Below are 20918 nucleotides of genomic sequence, written 5' to 3'. Positions count from 1 at the left end.
GCGTGGCGAAACACGCACACCAACTGTCATTGGCTTGTTTAGTTAACAATCGAAGGTGACTGGGCTCTCGGGCGAGATCCCTATTCGTCAGTCACGACTGACGTAACGTCTCCGTTCCCTCCTTCAGGGAACGAGGGTTACACAAGTAACCGAGACGTTACTTGTAATGCGCTACCCCAACACTGCTTGGTACTAATAACAGCTTAACATTATTTACCTTTGCCTACCTTTGGGGTCTTTGCTAGTATATTCCAATATCATTATGCGTCAATTAGTTAGTTATAGATTAAGAGTTGTTGTTTTTTTTATATACCTTTTATATATACCACTTAGTACTGTAAGACTGAATGTTAAAGTGCAAATTTCCATCTGACCACTCTTGTGGGTTTGCTAATGTTACAATTAAAAATCACAGAAAAGTAAAAACATTGGTATAATGTAAGCAACACAGTTAAAATAAATAAAACTGATAATGGGTGAGTTAGATTTATAGTGTGCGAATAATCAAGCATTGACAATAATCAGTCGTTTTGGCAACACCGAGGGGCCCCCAAATAAAATTTTACTTAGGGCCCCATAAAGGCTTGGGCCGGCCCTGGTCGCAAGTAAATGTCTTTGTGAGTGACTAATTAAATCATTAATTCATATGATCTGTTCAAAAACACTGATTCATTCATGAATAGTCAATGAGTCATTCAATCTTTTACTAATTTGTTAAAAATACTGATTCATTCATTCATGAACAAAACAATTGATTCTTTTTATGAGTGAATCTTTGATTCATTCCCATTAATAATTGAATCCTTCATATGAATCACTGAATCAGTAAGTGAGTGATTCAATAAATAATTTATGAGTGAGTCATTGAATGATTCATTCAGGCAATTAGTTCACAACAGCGATTCATTCAAGAAGTGACTGTTGAGTCATTGAATTATTTACTTAATCAATTTGTTAGCGTTTACTGATATATTCAGGAACAAAAAAAAATACTTTCTTTATGATCAAATTATTAAATCATTCACATGAATCACATGAGTCGTTGAATCATTTATTCAGCTGATTGGTTCAAAAACAATGTCACTGCGTTGCTCATGAAACAAATTTAATTAAGCCTTTAATAGGTTAAATTCCTGAACCTTTCAAAATAGTTTGTTTGAGATACCCGACACAGCAACATTGAATCAACCAGCTGTTTTTTTTGTTTTTTTTTTGACCATTGATAGATGGGCAGAGTGTTCCAGAAACCCGTTTGGAAAAGCTGTCGTTTTTTAGTGACATTAATTCTGTTTGGTACCACTAGTGGCTCAGAAATTACACACATGAGACAATCCAGAGACAAACTAAACTGAGCTTTGAAAAAAAGCAATTTTCCTCTGGAATCATCTGAATAATATGATGTCTGGAAAAATAGCTCTTAATCAATAGTGAAGTTAACACCTACTCCATTTATTCAATCAGCATCAGGTTCAGGAAGAAAGGATATTTTCTCCATGAGTGCTATCTGGATGCATAACCCATATGAAAGATATTTTAAGCCACTTAAACATGACAATCCATCATCTCTCTATCTCTGAGACGAAACTTACTATTACCACAAATGTCAGTTCACCCAGCGGGAGGAATAGTTCACATCGCTATGGTGCCCTCAAATTTTGCTCTTCTTACTGAGACACTATACCACCCCCAGCCATTATGATAAATGGTGATTTTTTTTTACTCCGTGACAGATAGTGTGTGAGGCTACATGGTGATTACGTGCAGTTTCAGGTGAGATGGAGAGACAGAGTTCCACGGCGGGTCAGGCAGATGGCGTTTCCTGCACTGATTTGTGGTGATTGTCCCTCTGGCCTTGTCTTTCTAGGATTAAGTTCTTAAAATGCAAACTGTCCCACATGAACTCATCAGGCAGTTGGCACACAGGTCTCTCTCTCTCTCGCTCTCTCTCTCTGTTTATCTGGCAGTTCTCTCTTCATCTCTGTCCCTGTGCTCGTACATCTTCTGGTTTCCTTTCCATTCTGTCTTTTTCCTTCCGTCTGTTGCTGGTCACGCTTTGTCTGCCTCTCACTTTGGCTTAAAATGTTGTTTAACTCCATTCAGGGATACAGTGGCCATAGGGAGCACCGTGACATTCCAGTGGGTCGGTTGACCTGTGGGCTGGCTGTCGAAATCCTATTTAGATAAAAAGTAAATATACAGTGATTTTAAAGAGAAAAAAAACGTTTTTAAAATCATCAGGCAGGCTGACCACGCCCCAGTGGTAGAGTGTGGTGTAGTAGACGACATACTGTAGACACAAAATAAAAGCAATTGAATGCAGCCCTGATACCTAGTTTATTGACAATCTACATTTATCGGTGAAGGATTTGAGCACAGGTCTCTATCAGTATTTCCATCAGTGATATTTTATATTAGTTTTTATTATATTAATATTGTTCAAGTTTTTATAAATTGTATTAGCAATTCTGTTACTTATGTGCTTTTGTCATTTATATGTGTGTGTGTGTGTGTGTGTGTGTGTGTGTTTCTTTTATATTAAAATCTATTTTAAAACAAAATAATGAGCACATGTTTTACTAGGCTGTTTTTCTCCCAATTTATTCCTGACTCCCATAAATAAATAAATTTAAGAAAAATTCAATGTCTGACTGACTGAATATGCATATTTTTTATAATAAACACATTCTTGCTAGTTCATACAAACATATTATTTAATTTAAAAAGATAACACACACATAGAACTCGATTCATGGCTACCATAACTCAGATGCTGTTATGGTTAAGGTAGGACATGTCCTGGAATGTTAAAATCATCATCCACATGTTTTTTTGCACATGTAGTACAAGATACTTCCTGTTAAATAGAGGCACATTAATGCAGTTCCATTTTAGAAATTTCATTACAGTTTTGTTAACCTTTATCTCAACCTCACAACGCTTTCAGTGTGGAAACCTTTCCATGTTTTTGTTTTTTTTCTTATTCGCACTCACTCGCATCCTCGATTCAGTCTAGATCCCCCACCTATTTCAATAGCACTGCCTCAGATATACATCTTTCTCCATCTGCATCTTTTTCTCTCCACCTCTCCCTCCCTCCCTCTTTTTCTCTCTCTTACACAAATGCCTGGTTGTTCCACACCCACTCCGCTCCCCTGCCGCTGCAGCCCCAATCAGCATGTAGCCTCGCCCGTCTTGCCAGCAGGATGTCCATCATTCCCAATTACTGTGGCAACCGTTGCTGCCGGCAGCAGCACACACCGATCAACCGAGTGACCCCGCACACCTCCAACAAGGTTCCAACATCACAGTCTCTTCCGCACATCTGTTCCGCTCTTCTCCTCACCTAGCGCTGAAAAGATAAAGAGATCCTGACATGACACACCCAACATCAATCCACACAGCGCGCGAGTGTGTGTCTCAGTGTGTGTGTTCGGTGGATCACAGAGAAGATAAAGATGCCGAGACATTGAGCACGCTTGCCCGTCTGTCATGTATTCCGTTAACAAGAACAATGGGAAGTCTCTTGTGTACAGAATTCTAAGAAACACCCTTAATGACATTATCAACAAACATCTAAGTGATGGAATGAAGATAAGTGACGATAAATCATGTGTTTAGTAACTAGTTTACATTAGAGTCTGCTGTCTGCGGACAAACTTAAGGCGTAAAAATCATCAGTCACAAATAAATTAAGTGTAATGAGAGAATAAAGCGCTGGATGCACTTGTGCTGAGAGTGATGCTGAGTTGAGTTATTTCCCACCACCCTTTCTTCCCATGGTGCACAGCTATGCATTGGAATGGTGAAGCCTCCCTCTACTGGTTGGTGAAGACATTGCAGCGTAGTTCTCAGAGTTCATGTGACCTTGATGCAAAGTAAAATGCACAAAAATGCACAGGGAAAGAGAGAGGCAGTTTCAGGACACGCATCTGGAAAGGGTCTCCTACTTCCATGGCTCTCGTGGCCACGTCATCAAAACTCAGCCGCGCATTCCTGTCTGGATGTTTCTTTGCACACATTTATCTCCCTGCACAGATTGCAGAAGAAAACCAGCGTAATGTTTACGTCTGTGTTCACATGAGTGTGAAATGTAGCAATAATAACAGCGTCACGGCTGCCGTGCTTTCCGATGTAAACTTTTTTTCTTTTGTTATTATATAAATATCTCATGTCAACGTGTCCAGTTTCACTATACAAATTATTTTGATTGCATTGTTCAGTATTTTCAACATCAAAGGAAGTTAATGATACTAGATGATTGATTAACAATAGTGCTAAGCTTGTGAAGTTTGTGGTGATGTAATTGTTTAGGTGTGTGTCCCCTGATTAAAGGAACTGTCTAGGTACAGCATCTGTGATTTGACCGCAGAAAATAGTTTCAACTCATCCCTCAGTATTAAAACCAACAACAACTGTTCAGTGTTAATGTACTTATAATGGATGTCTTAGGGGCAAGTGTGTGAGATGCACTTCATACTAAATTTACCAGCTTTACTGGCATTAAATTGTAAAAAAAATTTTAAAAAAAAGATCACGGTTTACACACAGCACAGCTGTTTTCAACATTGAGAAGAAATAATATTGATAGGTTTTCTGAAAAATTTGCTTTTACATCACACATATAAATTACATTTTAAAATATATGAAAACAATTTAAAATAGTTATTATAAATTGTAATAATGTTTCACAATATTACTGATTTTACTGTATTGCAGCCTTAGTGAGAGATTTCTTTTAGCATGTCTTGCCGAGTCTTGCTGACCCCAAACTTTTAAAAGGTAGCATACATAGTTGCGTTGGTCTGGCGGTAACAATCATCAGTACTCATAGAGTTCCTTTTAAATGTTACTCACGCTCATGTCATTTCAAACCCTTATGACATTTAGCGTAACACATAAAAAAGCTTTGAAATACTACTTGCTGTTTTCCATTATTGTAAGCTCCAAAAATAGATGCCAAAGCATCATAATAGTCATCCATACCATCCATGTGCTGTATTCCAGGTCCTCTGAAGTCATATAACACATTTATGGGAGCAAAAGAACAACATTTTATAATAAACTTTGTCAAAAATTGATAAAATGTTAAATGGTGAACTATTTCTGTAGTAGTTTGTATTAACCTCATAACTTAATGTAGATATTTGGAATTGATTCATACCTTCACCAGATGCCAGTAGCGAAATCAAAATGTAGCTTGTAGAGTGTAATGTAGATGTAGAGTGTAACGTCCTTTCATGTATGCTTTCAGTCCATGAACCTCATTGAGCTGGGCAATCCTTCTCAGAGTCTGGAGAATGTGTGTCGCTGGGCTTTCGAACAGCAGAGGAAGGACACTAATGATAAAGATTACCATGATCACGCCATCTTTCTCACTCGTCAAGAGTTTGGACCCACAGGGATGCAGGGTAAAATCAACATACAAGCACATTAACACAGCATCATCAATCTCCAGAGATTGAAACATGTTGCTAACAAGAGCAGTTGATCTTTCAAACATGTACACATGTGCTCAGTTTGAAAAATGGGTATCTGTACGAACATGCCACAGTGATCTTGAAATGACCTTGACTTCAGGCCTCAGACCAGTGGAAAATAAGTGTTAAAAATAACGTGTATATGTGATGAAGATGTGAGGAGGTCAAACTCAATCAGGTGTTCTTATGTGTTGCTAGGTTACGCTCCTGTCACAGGCATGTGTCACCCCGTACGGAGCTGCACTCTCAACCATGAGGACGGTTTCTCGTCTGCTTTTGTTGTGGCACATGAAACCGGCCACGTGTGAGTATCTGCTACAGTGTTAAAAGATACCTCATATATTTTCATTTGTATAGCAGTTAGTTCCGGTCCTGATTGGTTGAGAATCATTCGAACAGCTGACTTTCCACTGTTTGTGTCACTAATTAGTGTATTAGTGGTGGGGATTTTACAGGGTTCTCTTTCTGCAAGTTACATTGAAATGTCAGTACGTGGCGATAAGTGATTGTATTGTGATGAGTAAATCAGTGAATCATTAAATTGCTCACTACTGATTTATTCAACATGGGTTCATTCAGTAAATAAGTGACTGGCTGCATCTGAAATTGCATACTTCTTTACTATATAGTAGGTAAAAAGCAGTATGTGAAAAGAGTTGTATGTTCAGATTCACAGTATTGATAATATAGTAGGGCAAAAAAAAAAAAAAACCCAGATGACGTACTACTTCCGGCGAGATTCTGAAGTGTGCATCTAATGGATGCTTTATTATCATTTCATTTACATTTTGTGCACAAATAAAACCAAAATAAAGACTTTATTCAACAATGCGTCTCCTCTGCGTCACCCTGGCGCCATTTTGGAGAGTATCACATACGTAAACAACGTATGCAGTTCTGTGTCAGCAGCACTGTACGTGGATGCGCTGTTTACGTTGTTTACGCCGTGATCTGAACGTAAACAGCGTATCCGCGTATATACATTGCATACGTTGTTTACGTATGTGATACTCTCCAAAATGCCACTATAGGGTGACACGGAGGAGACAAATTGTTGAATAAAGTCGTTATTTTTGTTTTCTTTGCGCACAAAAAGTATTCTCGTAGCTTCGTAAAATTACGGTTGAACCACTGATGTCACATGGACTATTTTAACGATCTCCTTGCTACATTTCTGGACCTTGATTGTGTAAGGACCGTTGCTGTCTATGGGAGGGTCAGAGAGCACTCAGAATTCATCAAACATATCTTAATTTGTGTTCCGAAGATGAACGATGGTGTTACGGGTTTGGAACGACATGAGAGTGAGTAATTAATGACAGAATTTTTGGTGAACTATCCCTTTAAGAAATTATGCGATTTTGGATGCAGCCACTATGAGTGAATCATTGAGTCATTTTCTCAATAGATTTGTTCAAAAACAAATTCATTTAGGAACAAAACAAGTGACTGCCAATATGATTGAACCACTGATTAATTCACACAACCAATTCATTCAAAACTCTCAACTTCACATAATTCCATAAATATGGCGTCTATCCTGACCAATGTCTGTTTGTAACTTAATAAAAATCTAAAAATGCCAAAATAAAGGGCAAGTTGTCCAATGTAAATTGTTTGTATATATGCATATGTGTTATAGGTTGGGGATGGAGCATGATGGGCAGGGGAATCGTTGTGGAGATGAGGTGCAGATGGGGAGCATCATGGCCCCACTGGTGCAGGCTGCTTTCCACCGCTTCCACTGGTCCCGCTGCAGTCAACAGGAACTGGGCCGCTACCTGCAGTGAGTGCTTGACAGACATACACAGACAATCTTGACTAGTATGACTGTGGATTATATACCATCTCATTCTGCCTCTGAAGTTCGTATGATTGTCTCCGTGATGACCCGATCGAGCCCAAATGGGAGGAGCTTCCGCACCTGCCCGGGATGGATTACTCCATGCACGAACAATGTCGCTTTGACTTTGGGGCTGGATACATGATGTGCACAGCGGTGAGCCATGAATTTACTCATTTACTTTCATTCAAGTAATGCATTATTATAATGAGATTCTAAAATCACTCCGAGCATGTATAATTCTACAAGCATTCTTCCTTGACAACCATCAGCTTGCCATAACAATCACCATTTGTGGTCACTGGGTTCACCGGAGAGCGCCGTGACCCAGTATGATGTGTGTTATACATGCCAATAATGCATTATGAATGGAACACAGTATTTTGTGTTAAGTGACTGAGTTTTGATATCTGTACATGCCAAAAGGGAAAAGGCTTAATGGAACAGAATAGTGCACCAAAAATGTTCAGTCTCTCACTATTTTACTCATTCTCATGTTGTTTCAAACCTGTATGACTTTCTTTCTTCTGTGGAGCACAAAAGGAGGAGCTTTCAAGCTTTTTAAAGAACACAAAGGCCAATTAAAGGCCAATTAAAGTATCATAAAAGTGGTCCATATGACTCATGCACTTTATTCCAAGTCTTGTGAAATAATGCAAGTTATAGAGACTGAAATATAAGTCACCATTCACTGCTCTAGCTCTTATTGGCATGTTCAGCAAAGCAGCACCGATTCATTAACAAGTTCTTATTTTGTGTCAGGTCTTTTCAAAAAATCTTTTCATAATTTTGCAAGTTTGAAAGCCTTTAAAACAGTGTTTCTCAACCCTGGTCCTGGGCGCCCCCCAACACTGCACATTTTGTGTGTCTCCCTAATCAAACACACCTGATTCAACTCATTAGCTCATTAGGAGAACCTCCAGGACCTGAAATGGGTGTGTCAGACAAGGGAGACATACAAAATGAGCAGTGTTGGGGGGCGCCCAGGACCAGGGTTTAGAAACACTGCTTTAAAACATTGTGTGTGTTCCGCAAAAAAAAAAAAAGTCATACGGGTTAACATGAGGGAGAGTGAATGTTGAAACTATTTTCATTTTTGAGTGAACAAATCTTTTAGTGAATGGGAGAAGAACCAGGTTTTAAAACTACTCCATAGCACATCAGCTGGTTTTATTTGATGAGCACCAAATTTCAAATTGATGTCACTCGTCTATATGAGAGAAAAAGCAAGGCTGTAATTACACTGCTTGCAGTTCACTGTTGGGAATAAAATTGATCAGATAATCAAAACCAGATGGCATGAGTTTGATATCACTTGATAAACTGGATAAAAATGATTTCAAGAATAATTTCTGCTCACAAAATGAGATTCCAGTTGAACAGCACTGCTTGGACTGTACTTCACTGTCTTGTTAAACCATTCCCTTAGCTGCAAAAGGTGGGGCCAGCAGGAGCCCAGGTAAGGTGTTCTCCTCAGTCGCAATGTGGCCTCTTTCATTTGAACTTGGTTCAATTCAGATGGTCTTATTATTAATCATTACATGTTATTGGTTGGTGTTGAACTCATTGTCATTTTGCAGACACATACGCAGCAGGATACTAAACCCACAGTTGTTTCTGAATTAACTGACATTCACAAGCATCAAAAGGGATGCTTGAGTTCAATAAAAATGTAATAACTAAAACATATTTGGCTTGTACTTCAGTTTCTAAAAATAAATGTATAAAGTGTGTGTACAAAAATGCACAAATTGATGTCATATACTGTATGTACAATAATATGCACATGAATACTCAAACAAAGAGCAATTTCCACACACAGGAATTGCATTAGGATAAAGCATAACAGGGTTCATCCACCCTGTTCATCCACCCAGAACAGTAGTCCCACCACTAAATGAGCGATTTAGACAACTTTGCGGCTTAGGTAACACATTTTTGTATGGAAGAACTGATATAAGTGCTTTAGCAAAAACACATTTAGTGGCACATTTCTGCTTCTAAACCCTCTGGAATGCCTTGCCCCTAGACTTCAGTTGAAAAACACCAGTGTAAACTATTTTTTGTCTGTTTTTCGAACTGAAGGATAAAATTATTCTCTGTAGTAATTGAAAGCATGCCACAGATTCTCTCAGTATTGTAGATCTCAAACCTCTTTTGAACATTCCTTTAATGTCAAGTTAACCAGGTCGTTGCAGTCTGGTGGACTTTTCAGAGAGTTTTCTACATTCATTAGAAAAGATATTCATGAATAGATTGCTGAATGGGGCAGGTTTAATCATACAGTTCTCAGAAGCATCTAAAAATCTTTACAGGTGCTAAATAATCGTCTAGCTATTGGCCTAGCAATCTTTTCGCTATTTAGCTTGGCAAACTCTAAACAATATTCAAACTGAGACAACAGTAGCAGCCAGCTGGCTTCAGCTGAAAACTGTGAGCCATTATTTTGCACTTGGTGTCTTGATGTGTTTAAAATGCTTGTTGGGTTAAGGATCCTGCTAAATGAAGTGTCATCATTAGTACCACAGCCAGAGATTCTGGTCTTGTCTACTACGCCTCTCAGAGGAAGGAAAACAAAGAGAGATTTTGCTTAACGTTTGACCTTAACTGAGGCCATATTCCATCACTGCCCAGCATTCTGTTGTCTAACTGTGCTGTTGGTCACAGGCTGCATCATAACTAAAACAGTTTTCGTCATTGTTTTGATTTGCCTGCATGAGATTGCTTTGTTACATAAATGCAACCTGCCAATTAATGAAAATATATCATACTGTTTTCTCAGCTGTTATAATATTATGTTATATTTTATCTTATATTAAGTAACATTATATATAGATTTTTTTTATTATTACAGTTAAAAAAACAAACCGGCTATATATATATGTTTTTTTTTCTCCTATAAATATGTATATAGAGAGAGAAAAGAGAGATTAACTTTCATTTTAATTATTATAGTATCACTTTATTTACAATTTATAAAAAGTGTCTGTTTAATGGACTTGTTTTCAATTATAAGAAATTTACAGGGCCATTTTAATAGTGTTGTTTGTCATTTTAATGAACAGTTGTTCAGTTTGATCCTAGCCTTATGACTATCTGACCAGCTGCGTCTTGTCATAAGATTCCTCTCATTCAGAGTGTGTGTGAGTTTGAGAATGATTTTTCTTCTCTCTGTTCCTCTGTTTCAGTATCGCCCCTTTGATCCCTGTAAGCAGCTTTGGTGTGCTCACCCAGACAACCCCTTCTTCTGCAAGACCAAAAAAGGTCCACCCATTGATGGCACTATATGCGGTGATGGGAAGGTACCACTCAGCCTTTCATGCAGATCCATCCTGAGGTGTTAGACTCACTTGCTTCCTCTGTGTTTATGTGTTTGCCCTGCTCTCTTCCTCTCTCAGCACTGTTTTAAAGGCCACTGTATGCATCTGACTCCAGACATCATAAAAAAGGACGGAAACTGGGGGACGTGGAGTGAGCTTGGCGCCTGCTCTCGCCCCTGTGGAAGGGGACTACAGTTTCGCACCCGAGCTTGTGACAATCCGCTGTTTGTATATCTATCTATCTATCTATCTATCTATCTATCTTGGCTTGTCATATTTTTTCATATGTAGCTCTTTTTTCCCCACTTCCATTAACCTCCTCCAGTCCAGCAAACGGTGGACGTTCTTGCGCCGGCCCAAGCTATCAGTTCCAGATGTGTAATACGCATGAGTGTGAGGACCTGTACCATGACTACAGAGCTGAGCAATGTAGCATGATGGACAACAAGTTTGAGTACCAGAATACCTGGCACCACTGGCTGCCTTATGAACAATCCGACCGTAAGTAATACGGCAAATTTCATGGACCACATAGAGTTGAAAACAGCTTTTCTTCTGTAAAAAAATAAAATAAAAAATAGACACCTTGAAAACTTAAAAAATTATATATATATGTAAATAAATAATATAAATAATTTTTAAATAATGTAAATAATTTGTGGATGCAAATGTGACCCCCACCCCCATCTAATTAGTACAAGGTGAACGTGATTTCACCAAGTACAACATGTTCCTGGAACAACATCCTTGTTGATCCTGGAACAACATTCCAATCAACCAATCAGAATTGAGGGATGCGTTTTCAAGAAATGTCAGTTTTAGGCTTACAGTCAGGGTTAGATGCTTCTACACCCTTCTTATTCACCTATCATTTCCCTCTGATTTTAGGAATAAATTATGGGTAGGGTTAGGTTTAGGGGTAGGGATTGGGTTAGGTCTATATTTTTGGACAGTAATGTTGATTCAGGATCAACAAAAGATGTTGATCCAGGAACATGTCTTACTTGGCAAAATCACGGCGACCTTAGTACAAAGTCTACAATAACAGTAATCCTCAAATTCATTTATCAGGGTCATGCCATGGTAGTTTAGACATTTTGAGCCATGGCCCTAAAGTAAGTTTTTCAAGTTTGGCTTGAAATATTTCACAGTACTGCCCACAATACTTTTCACTCTGCACCGTATATTAGAAGCAGAAGTCAGCAATTTGGCAAATGTCAAAAAATCTTAAATATGAGCGCAACAGAACATTTGACTTTGTTTTTATATGTAAAGTTTATTTAAATTAATATAATGTAGTTTGATTTTAAAATATTTATTTTAATTCTATTATTTTAAATTAGTTTTATTTTATTTAAAGCTTACTTTAGATTGTTTCCTACTCCTGTCCTGCAATCAAGCTAAGTTTGTCAGCCAGGCCTGTAACCGGGCTGATGTAATCTGTCTCTGCACACAGCTGTTCTCACTTACACAGTGGGTACACATGAAAATATATTTTCATTGAAACCCCCCTCTTTTTTCCACATGTACTTCTACACCATTCATGACATCACTTAGAACATGAAATCCCTCCAGAGTCATTAGTGCTGTGGACATCTGCCTTAGTCTTATGATCAACACAAGCACATCCAAAGTAATTCTCATATAAAGAGAGACTTTTTGAGCCTTTTTTTTTAAATCACAAAAGAATGTTTGTGGTTCATGTCTCATACGGTAAAATGCGCTTGGTACCTTTGATCAGATGAGGTAACCATTTTTACTCTCAGGAGAAATGTACTCTGTTGACCTTGATTTGATTTGTGTGGGTTCGAGTTTTTGGAGGGGAATAAAGTACTTGTTTTACTTGTACTTTTTCCACACAAAGTGAAATTAAATGCTTTTAAATTACTGGGACATTTAACAGGCGTCACATTGTTCATGGATAAGTTTTGGTCTTTATGAAAAATTTACTTGGATGTACTTCTGGAACAGAAGCGTTCAGTTTTTGGACTAGCTGGGAAACTGTTTGGGATGATATAATGTACAATGCTTTTATAAACCATGTAAAGACTATCAAGAGACCTTTTTTGGTATATGATCAACATTTATTTTATTTTTCTTTATTATTTTCTTAACTAAAATTAGAATTTTTATATTTTTCTTAGAATTCAAGATCTTCTAAATCCTTATAAATATGCACTAAATCTCAATCCATCACTCAAGGATCTCTCTTGTCTTGTTTTTCATAGCTAAGCAACGCTGCAAATTGTACTGTCAATCCAAAGAGACGCGAGCTATAGTCAACATGCAGACTCAGGTGGAACCTGGAACACACTGCTCCTACAAAGATCCCTACAGTGTGTGTGTGTACGGAGACTGTGAGGTAAATAGCTGTGTGTACTACTTGTAAATGTATGTGTTTAGTTGCCTGTTGCTCACGGTGTCTCTCTCCCTTCAGAAAGTGGGCTGTGATAATGTGGTAGGATCAGCTCTACAGGAAGATAAGTGTGGCGTCTGCGGGGGAGACGGGACCAAGTGCAAGACTCACAAGTTTAACTTCACCTTTGTAGAGAAGAAAGGTACGTCTCCACAGCACACATATAGGCTCTGTTCCAAAACCTGGCATTGGCAGGTTGTTAATGCATCACAGGCCTAGTTCAGACACTATGGCTCTTCCAAACGTAGGCATAATTATACTACCTCCTAAGATACCTTCTTTTGGCCAAATTCTTTGCAAATCCCGTAACACACTGCAACTTGCAAGGTCAGTGTAAAAAAAAACAAGAAACAAATGTTGGTTTCAAATATCATTAACTTAATACTGAAAAGTAGTGATGGACGATTTCGAAACACTGCTTTGTGAAGCTTGTATCAAACTGCCACGAGTCACGTGATTTCAGTAAACAAAACTTTGTTACGTCATAACTGTTTCAATGTTTATATGGTTTTTACCTGATCTCGGATCAGTTTTATAAATTTGGGGTCATTTTTAAAAACACATTTGTATAATAAAAGCAAGAGTTGTAGTTAATAGTCTAATATTGGCCTGATTATTCAAGCTCTACAATTTAATAAAATAACACATACAAACCATTTCGAAAAGCTTTGTTTCATCACTCCTGAAAAGTTGTCATGTCTCTGTTCATTCTAAATGAAACCATTTTGCATTCACTTTTATTTAATCACATTTTTATGTTTATTAAAGTTTTGGAGTGAAGTAATAGTGATTTGGAAATGTTTTGCATTTGGTTTAGGTGTCATTAAAGTGCTTGAAGTTCCCAGAGGGGCAAGACATCTCTTAATCCAGGAACTTAATGGAACTACTCACATTTTAGGTAAAGCCTGATCATTTCCTGTAGTTTTTCATACATTCAGCACTATGCTTGTTTGATTGCAGCTCTCTTTCTCCATTTTTTTAATTCAATAGCTGTCAGGAATAAAGCGTCAGGTGATTTCTTTCTCAACGCATATGGAGACTACCCAGAGACACGCTCAGTTATTGAAAAAGGTCTGGAATGGGAGTATGAAAATAAAAACAACAAGGACACCATTCAAACCAGCGGACCCTTGAAAAATGATGTGGTTGTCATGGTAATCTCCTGTAGGAACTCAAACACACACATAAGTGGACACACAACTTGTCTTAATTGATCGTCTTTAATTGTGTAATTGATTACTAGATCCGAATGCATGGATCGGCCAAGGTGAAGGTGTCGATAAAATACATCACTGACAGTGACAGACTGAGTGACTGTGCCAATGAGAATAACATGGTCCCTGATAATGCGGTGCCATACTCCTGGGTGGTGAAGAGATGGACACCCTGTTCCAAGACCTGTGGAGGAGGTAGTTCACTGTAACCACAATCTATTGTTTGGGAGTAGTTTGATAAAGATACAGACAGCTAAGTTCCCCCTACATCTCTCGGTTTCTGCTATAATTGATCCTTTGCCAAGTCCTGCCTTAAAAACATTAATGACCAATTTCTCAAAATATTCATTTAATATCACCTAATTTTCCAATGATTAATTCGAAGCAGTTCTAAAAGCCTACTCTGCTCTGATTGGTCAGATGGCCCAGTCTGTTGTGATTGGTCTACCGCATAGAGCGCATGTCAGAAACGATACGCCCATTGCAATAGTTCCATATTTTGAAGGCTCGATAGAAAATATACACATCTATTATTTGTCATACTTACATGTTGTGATTCAGTGGAGCCAGCTGGTCCAAAAAAACTGGGTACTGAGGCATCTTTCAAGAGCAAACATTTTGTGAATCCCGTGTTGAACTCCCTGAGATTAGAGAAGCAGTCATCAGTAAATGACGGACACACACACAAAAAAAAGATCAATAAAATGAAATGATGAATGAAAAGAAAAAACTAATTTTAACCACTGATTCTTTGCAACCTAATCTTTCGGAAGTGAAAATAAAACGAATCTACTTTCACAATGTAGGACGCAGCATCTTCTTGACATGATGTTAACCACACAAACAAGCTACAGTGTTTGAGAGCGGGTCAAGTTGTTCGCGGCCGGCCAGTGTAGAACATAGGTGGGCATTATGCAAATGTGTTACCACATGATGTGTAGCCATCACGGAAGTGGGATTCAAATTCCTGACGACTAGTTCAGAGTCGATTCTTTCTTTGGGAGACAATAACTTTATTTATCATGCACTTTCGGCTTTACAACTAATTGATCGTCTTTAATTGTGTAATTGATTACTAGATCCGAATGCATGGATCGGCCAAGGTGAAGGTGTCGATAAAATACATCACTGACAGTGACAGACTGAGTGACTGTGCCAATGAGAATAACATGGTCCCTGATAATGCGGTGCCATACTCCTGGGTGGTGAAGAGATGGACACCCTGTTCCAAGACCTGTGGAGGAGGTAGTTCACTGTAACCACAATCTATTGTTTGGGAGTAGTTTGATAAAGATACAGACAGCTAAGTTCCCCCTACATCTCTCGGTTTCTGCTATAATTGATCCTTTGCCAAGTCCTGCCTTAAAAACATTAATGACCAATTTCTCAAAATATTCATTTAATATCACCTAATTTTCCAATGATTAATTCGAAGCAGTTCTAAAAGCCTACTCTGCTCTGATTGGTCAGATGGCCCAGTCTGTTGTGATTGGTCTACCGCATAGAGCGCATGTCAGAAACGATACGCCCATTGCAATAGTTCCATATTTTGAAGGCTCGATAGAAAATATACACATCTATTATTTGTCATACTTACATGTTGTGATTCAGTGGAGCCAGCTGGTCCAAAAAAACTGGGTACTGAGGCATCTTTCAAGAGCAAACATTTTGTGAATCCCGTGTTGAACTCCCTGAGATTAGAGAAGCAGTCATCAGTAAATGACGGACACACACACAAAAAAAAGATCAATAAAATGAAATGATGAATGAAAAGAAAAAACTAATTTTAACCACTGATTCTTTGCAACCTAATCTTTCGGAAGTGAAAATAAAACGAATCTACTTTCACAATGTAGGACGCAGCATCTTCTTGACATGATGTTAACCACACAAACAAGCTACAGTGTTTGAGAGCGGGTCAAGTTGTTCGCGGCCGGCCAGTGTAGAACATAGGTGGGCATTATGCAAATGTGTTACCACATGATGTGTAGCCATCACGGAAGTGGGATTCAAATTCCTGACGACTAGTTCAGAGTCGATTCTTTCTTTGGGAGACAATAACTTTATTTATCATGCACTTTCGGCTTTACAACTTTGCAGATTGTTTACATTCACATACAGCTACATTACACACTCCATGAAAGGCAATATTCAAAATGGCATAATAGGGGCACTTTATATTTTGTGTTAGTTTACAAGAGTGCAATTATAAACACAATGAGGCTGTAAAAGCAGAATAGTCAGTAAATTAATTTACCTGTTCGCCATGATGACATTTAATGTCCCTAACAAACTCTGTAGTCCCATTTAGCCACTTTTTAAACAAGCTTTTGAAAAATCACATTAGTATGCATTTGTGATTTGTAGTAGAATAAATCATGAAATTATCTGGAGCATGTGTAAACCACAGTCCCTATTTTAGGCATTTAACCGAAACCCCATTTGGGTAATTCTGACAAAACTCAGTCCAATAGAATGTTAGCTTATATTATTTGGATAATTATGGATTAATTGTGTATATTGTTCTGCTTTTCTCTTTTGATGTTCATGAGTATTTCCTCCACTACCTTCTTATGGACAGGTATTCAGATGACGCGTTATGGCTGCCGTAAAAACGCAGAGATGAGGATGGTCCATCGCAGATTCTGTGAGAAACTCAAGCAGCCTCCGCCCCTGTTTAGAGACTGTTACCTGAGCGAGTGTGCTCAGCCCATGTGAGTGTGTGGGAGTTTTTTTATTCACATTTTCAGTTTTGGGAGCAACACAAGTTACTTAATCAGATTACTTTTTTGAAGTAACAGCAAAAGAATTTGGACACACCAACAAATTACTTATTTTATTTATTACTATTATTCTGCATTTTAAACCCACCTTAAAATTGGATGTTGTGATAATTAGTACCTTTTTTATATATATATATTCAGTGCATGCAAATCAACACAGAAATCTTCATTTGTCAAAAAAATTACATTTGATTGTGTAATACATGTTTCCTGTTATTTAAAATAGCTAAAACATTTCAGTGTTGTGTAATAATGTATTTTATAATTAATTAAAAATGTGTAGTTAATACATTTCATATACATTAATACATAAAAAACTTTTATAATTTATATCTTATTATGAATAACGTAAAAACAAAAAAGTAGCATTACTTTTAAAACTAGCATTCCCTAGCACTACATTTTGTGGTCTGGTTTTCTGCAACTATACTGTAGTTTATCTAGTTTATTTCCAGTAGATGTCACTGTGACGCTGTTGTTTCTTGTATCACACATGACACTTTGGCACCTGTTTTTCTTGATAAACTTTGACTGATTGTCTGTTTCTATGTGTTTAGCTGGGTGGCTGGAGAGTGGGGTGAATGCAGTAAGTCTTGTGGGAAGACTGGCACTCAGACACGCTCTGTACGCTGCGTCCAGCCTCTAGCCGACGGCAAGATCAAATCCATCCGCAGCCGTTACTGCAGTGACGAGCGCCCAGAGTCTCGCAGAGACTGTAATCGCAACCTGTGCCCTGCTGAGTGGAGGCTGGGCCCCTGGTCACAGGTACAGACATCTGACATGCTGTGTTTCTATCCGTATAGGTCTGCGCGTGGGATTAGTTTGATCAACTTTTAGCATAAAAATAATGAATGTTTGTTTGTGTTTGTGCCGTTGTAGTGCTCAGTGACGTGTGGTAATGGTACGCAGGAGAGGCAGGTGCTTTGTCACACCCGTGACAACACCATTGGACTGTGTCTGGACTCCAAACCAGCTGCATTAAGACCCTGCAGAATGGATCCCTGCCCAAGTGCGTATTTGATTATGTGCTCACATTTTCAGTAACTTTCATTAAGTCTGAAATAACAACCCGAAACATCTAACAGATCAGTACATTCAAAATTAAAGTCAACATGAAGTGCTGTTCACAGCCTATTTTAAATTGACAAATTTTTGAGTGTAGCAAGATATTAAACTAGAAACAATATAGGGCAGGACTTGAGAGCCATTGACAATTGGTTGAATCATTAAAAGTGGGTGTAACATACCAAAATGGAGTCAGATGGTTGGTTGGAAAGGATTAAAAGTAATGCTCACATAATGCATCTCTCCGAGATAAGGATGTATCTAACTGGTTACACTTTACAATAAGGATGTGTACATTATCTAACATGAAATACCAATGAACAATATTTTAAAACATTCATTAATTTTTCGTAAGATTCAGTCTTCAGTGTCACATGATATGTCAGAAATCATTCTAATATACTGATTTGGTGCTCAAGAAACAGTTCTTATTTAATGAACAGTTTTGCTGCTTAATATTTTTTCAGTATTCTTTGAAATCTTTTGTGGCATCATAAATGTCTTTACTGCCAGTTCTGATCAATTGAATGCATCTTTGCTGAATAAAGGTTTAAATGCTTAAGAAAAAAAGTAAAACTGACCCCAACAATGAACATAACAATGAACTATAGTTTATATATATATATATATATATATATTTCTAACATTAACTACATTAATAAATCCTGTAAAAATTGCATCAATAATTTGGAGGATAAATTATAATATGCAATGCCAGTTTTATATGTCATCTTCCAAGTGCAAGTCAGAAGTCGTAGATATCGATTATCGATTTTCATTTCATGTTGATGAAGACAAAAATATATGAAGCCAAGCATAGACAATTGGGATTATTTGAATGTACACCTACTAATGATCTGTCAAGCATGCTTATTAATGTTATTAATGAAAGTTGTATTATCTGTACTAGTTTTTGCAGAAATAACAGACTAATTCATAACATGAATGAATACACTAATATAGTTGATGGGATTTTTCGTTCTTTCTTTCTCTCTCTCGCATTCTCTTTGTCTCCCGGGCTTTCTTTTTCCCAATCCCTCTCCCACATACAACAGGGAGCACTTCTGACTTCAACAAGCACGGCAACTTCCTGATACAGTGGTTGTCGCGTCACGACCCCAAATACCCTGTGCAGAGGATGTCAAGTAAAGCGTCTCTCTCCAGCCACGTTGTGGCGCTGCGCTGTCTCACCTCTCTCAGCTGGACCTTCCCTCTGTCTATCTGCCTGGCTTTACAAGGCAAACTCCCCTGACTGCTTCCCTCTTCCGAGGCTTGCACGCTTCTTTTTCCTGGGTGGTAGTCCTCTTTTATGGGGCGTTTCCGATAGGGGGAGGTTTCTCTGTTTCTCTCTCTCTCTCTCTCTCGCTCTATCTCTCTCTCTCCTTTGTGGAGCTCTGTGTTGTGAACGCTGGCCAGTAAGAAATTGTTGACAAAACATAACATGTAAAAAATTTTGGGGATGTTTGTTAAAGGAGGGGCTTTGTGATTGGACGGGCAGCTTGCGGAGCTAATGATTGCGCTGAGGTTTCTGCAGGGGCGACGCGTTTGTTTGAATCACTGCCCTCTGTAAGCTGTTTCCATATGGCTCATGCTCTCAAGGTGGACGCCGTTTTTCAGAGGCGCCGCCTGAGCTGCAGGTGTGAAGGGGGAAAAATAAACATGAAAAGTGGCTAAAACATTAAAAAAGAAAAAAAAATGACAAAAAAACTTAAGCTTTATTGTGAATGTGAACTTGTCACAATGAGGAAATCTTTGCTAAGTGCTCATTCCACATCCTAGTTCATTCTTGAAAACCGATGGGACAAAAACAAACACTCAAACTAACAAGTTAAGATGTTACCATGGGACGTACTGTTGAACTGCCATCGTACGTGTTGGTGGCCGATGGTGAACATGAGGTGGAACTTGCTAAACAGGGTCACTTTACTACACACGTTCAAATGCCATAACCACCTCATCCTCCATCCTCTCTTTGACTGTTAACAAATTCAATAAATGCAGCTTATTTGTGCTTGCAGACTTTAAACAAACATATAAATATATTTGTATTTATATATGACTATAAATCTATATGGGTACCAATAATATGAAATATTAATAATTTGTTTTACCATGAATAAGCTGTAGCTTATTAGCCTAACATTTTGACTGCTATTGATCGCTTTAATTCTTGACTGTTACGTGTATTTTTTAATTGATTTTACATAAATACAAAACTATTGCTATTTAATAACAGAAGATAAGTGTTTTTGGGGAAAGGGAAGACCTATATTATGCAGGACTCACTCAGCCAGTTGCCTCTCTGTTTTTTTTTCTGAGAGTTGTGGTTTCATTTTATCGGATTCATGCACATTAAATATCTCCACATGGTGATGAGTGATGTGTGTTTTCGTCATGCCTTTGTGTGTGCGAGCATTTCCGACACACGTGTGCGTGCGTGTACGTCTGCCAGCATGCGTTTTTAACTACGGTTACCAGTGGCCATACAAAAGACGACACATAAATATACCTCATGAACTTTCATCCACATCCAAGGGGGGAGTGGGGGTGGGGGGCCGGCCAAAGAAGAGCGTAAGAACAATGCCTTACACTACGTTTGAATGTATCGGCATTTATCTGTGAAAGTGATGGCTTAGCGCACAGAAACCAGAGGCAGCTTCAAACAAAACCTGAAATAGAGCCGACCGATCAACCAATCATCACACATCTGAAAACAGTGGCTAACTCATTGGATACGGAGAGCGTTTTAGTGGAAACCTACACTCGGCATCTCTTTATCACTTCAGACGTGTCATTGTAT

General features: G+C 38.2%; 2 protein-coding genes across 2 annotated transcripts in view; both read left to right on the top strand.

The window, feature by feature from the left end:
- LOC107665532 (A disintegrin and metalloproteinase with thrombospondin motifs 2) overlaps positions 1-19370 on the top strand; it is a 152676-nt gene extending 133306 nt beyond the window's left edge. The window contains exons 6-22 of the mRNA XM_016456446.1: positions 5252-5408; positions 5676-5781; positions 7120-7263; positions 7344-7476; positions 8750-8779; positions 10509-10622; positions 10719-10864; positions 10966-11141; positions 12869-13002; positions 13078-13198; positions 13874-13954; positions 14047-14210; positions 14300-14465; positions 16852-16984; positions 17611-17818; positions 17933-18062; positions 19174-19370. Coding sequence (XP_016311932.1) covers positions 5252-5408; positions 5676-5781; positions 7120-7263; positions 7344-7476; positions 8750-8779; positions 10509-10622; positions 10719-10864; positions 10966-11141; positions 12869-13002; positions 13078-13198; positions 13874-13954; positions 14047-14210; positions 14300-14465; positions 16852-16984; positions 17611-17818; positions 17933-18062; positions 19174-19370 — 2340 coding nt within the window. The remainder of the gene's footprint in view (positions 1-5251; positions 5409-5675; positions 5782-7119; positions 7264-7343; positions 7477-8749; positions 8780-10508; positions 10623-10718; positions 10865-10965; positions 11142-12868; positions 13003-13077; positions 13199-13873; positions 13955-14046; positions 14211-14299; positions 14466-16851; positions 16985-17610; positions 17819-17932; positions 18063-19173) is intronic.
- Positions 19371-19699: 329 nt separating this feature from the next.
- LOC107665531 (A disintegrin and metalloproteinase with thrombospondin motifs 2-like) overlaps positions 19700-20918 on the top strand; it is a 17921-nt gene continuing 16702 nt past the window's right edge. The window contains exon 1 of the mRNA XM_016456445.1: positions 19700-19755. Within this exon, the coding sequence (XP_016311931.1) occupies positions 19700-19755 (56 nt within the window). The remainder of the gene's footprint in view (positions 19756-20918) is intronic.

Source organism: Sinocyclocheilus anshuiensis, unplaced genomic scaffold (genome assembly GCF_001515605.1).
Source record: "Sinocyclocheilus anshuiensis isolate Anshui unplaced genomic scaffold, SAMN03320099.WGS_v1.1 scaffold607, whole genome shotgun sequence".
In the NCBI taxonomy this organism is placed as follows: Eukaryota; Metazoa; Chordata; class Actinopteri; order Cypriniformes; family Cyprinidae; genus Sinocyclocheilus; species Sinocyclocheilus anshuiensis.
Note: the sequence above shows the minus strand (reverse complement) of the source record. Positions and strands in the feature narration are given on the sequence as shown.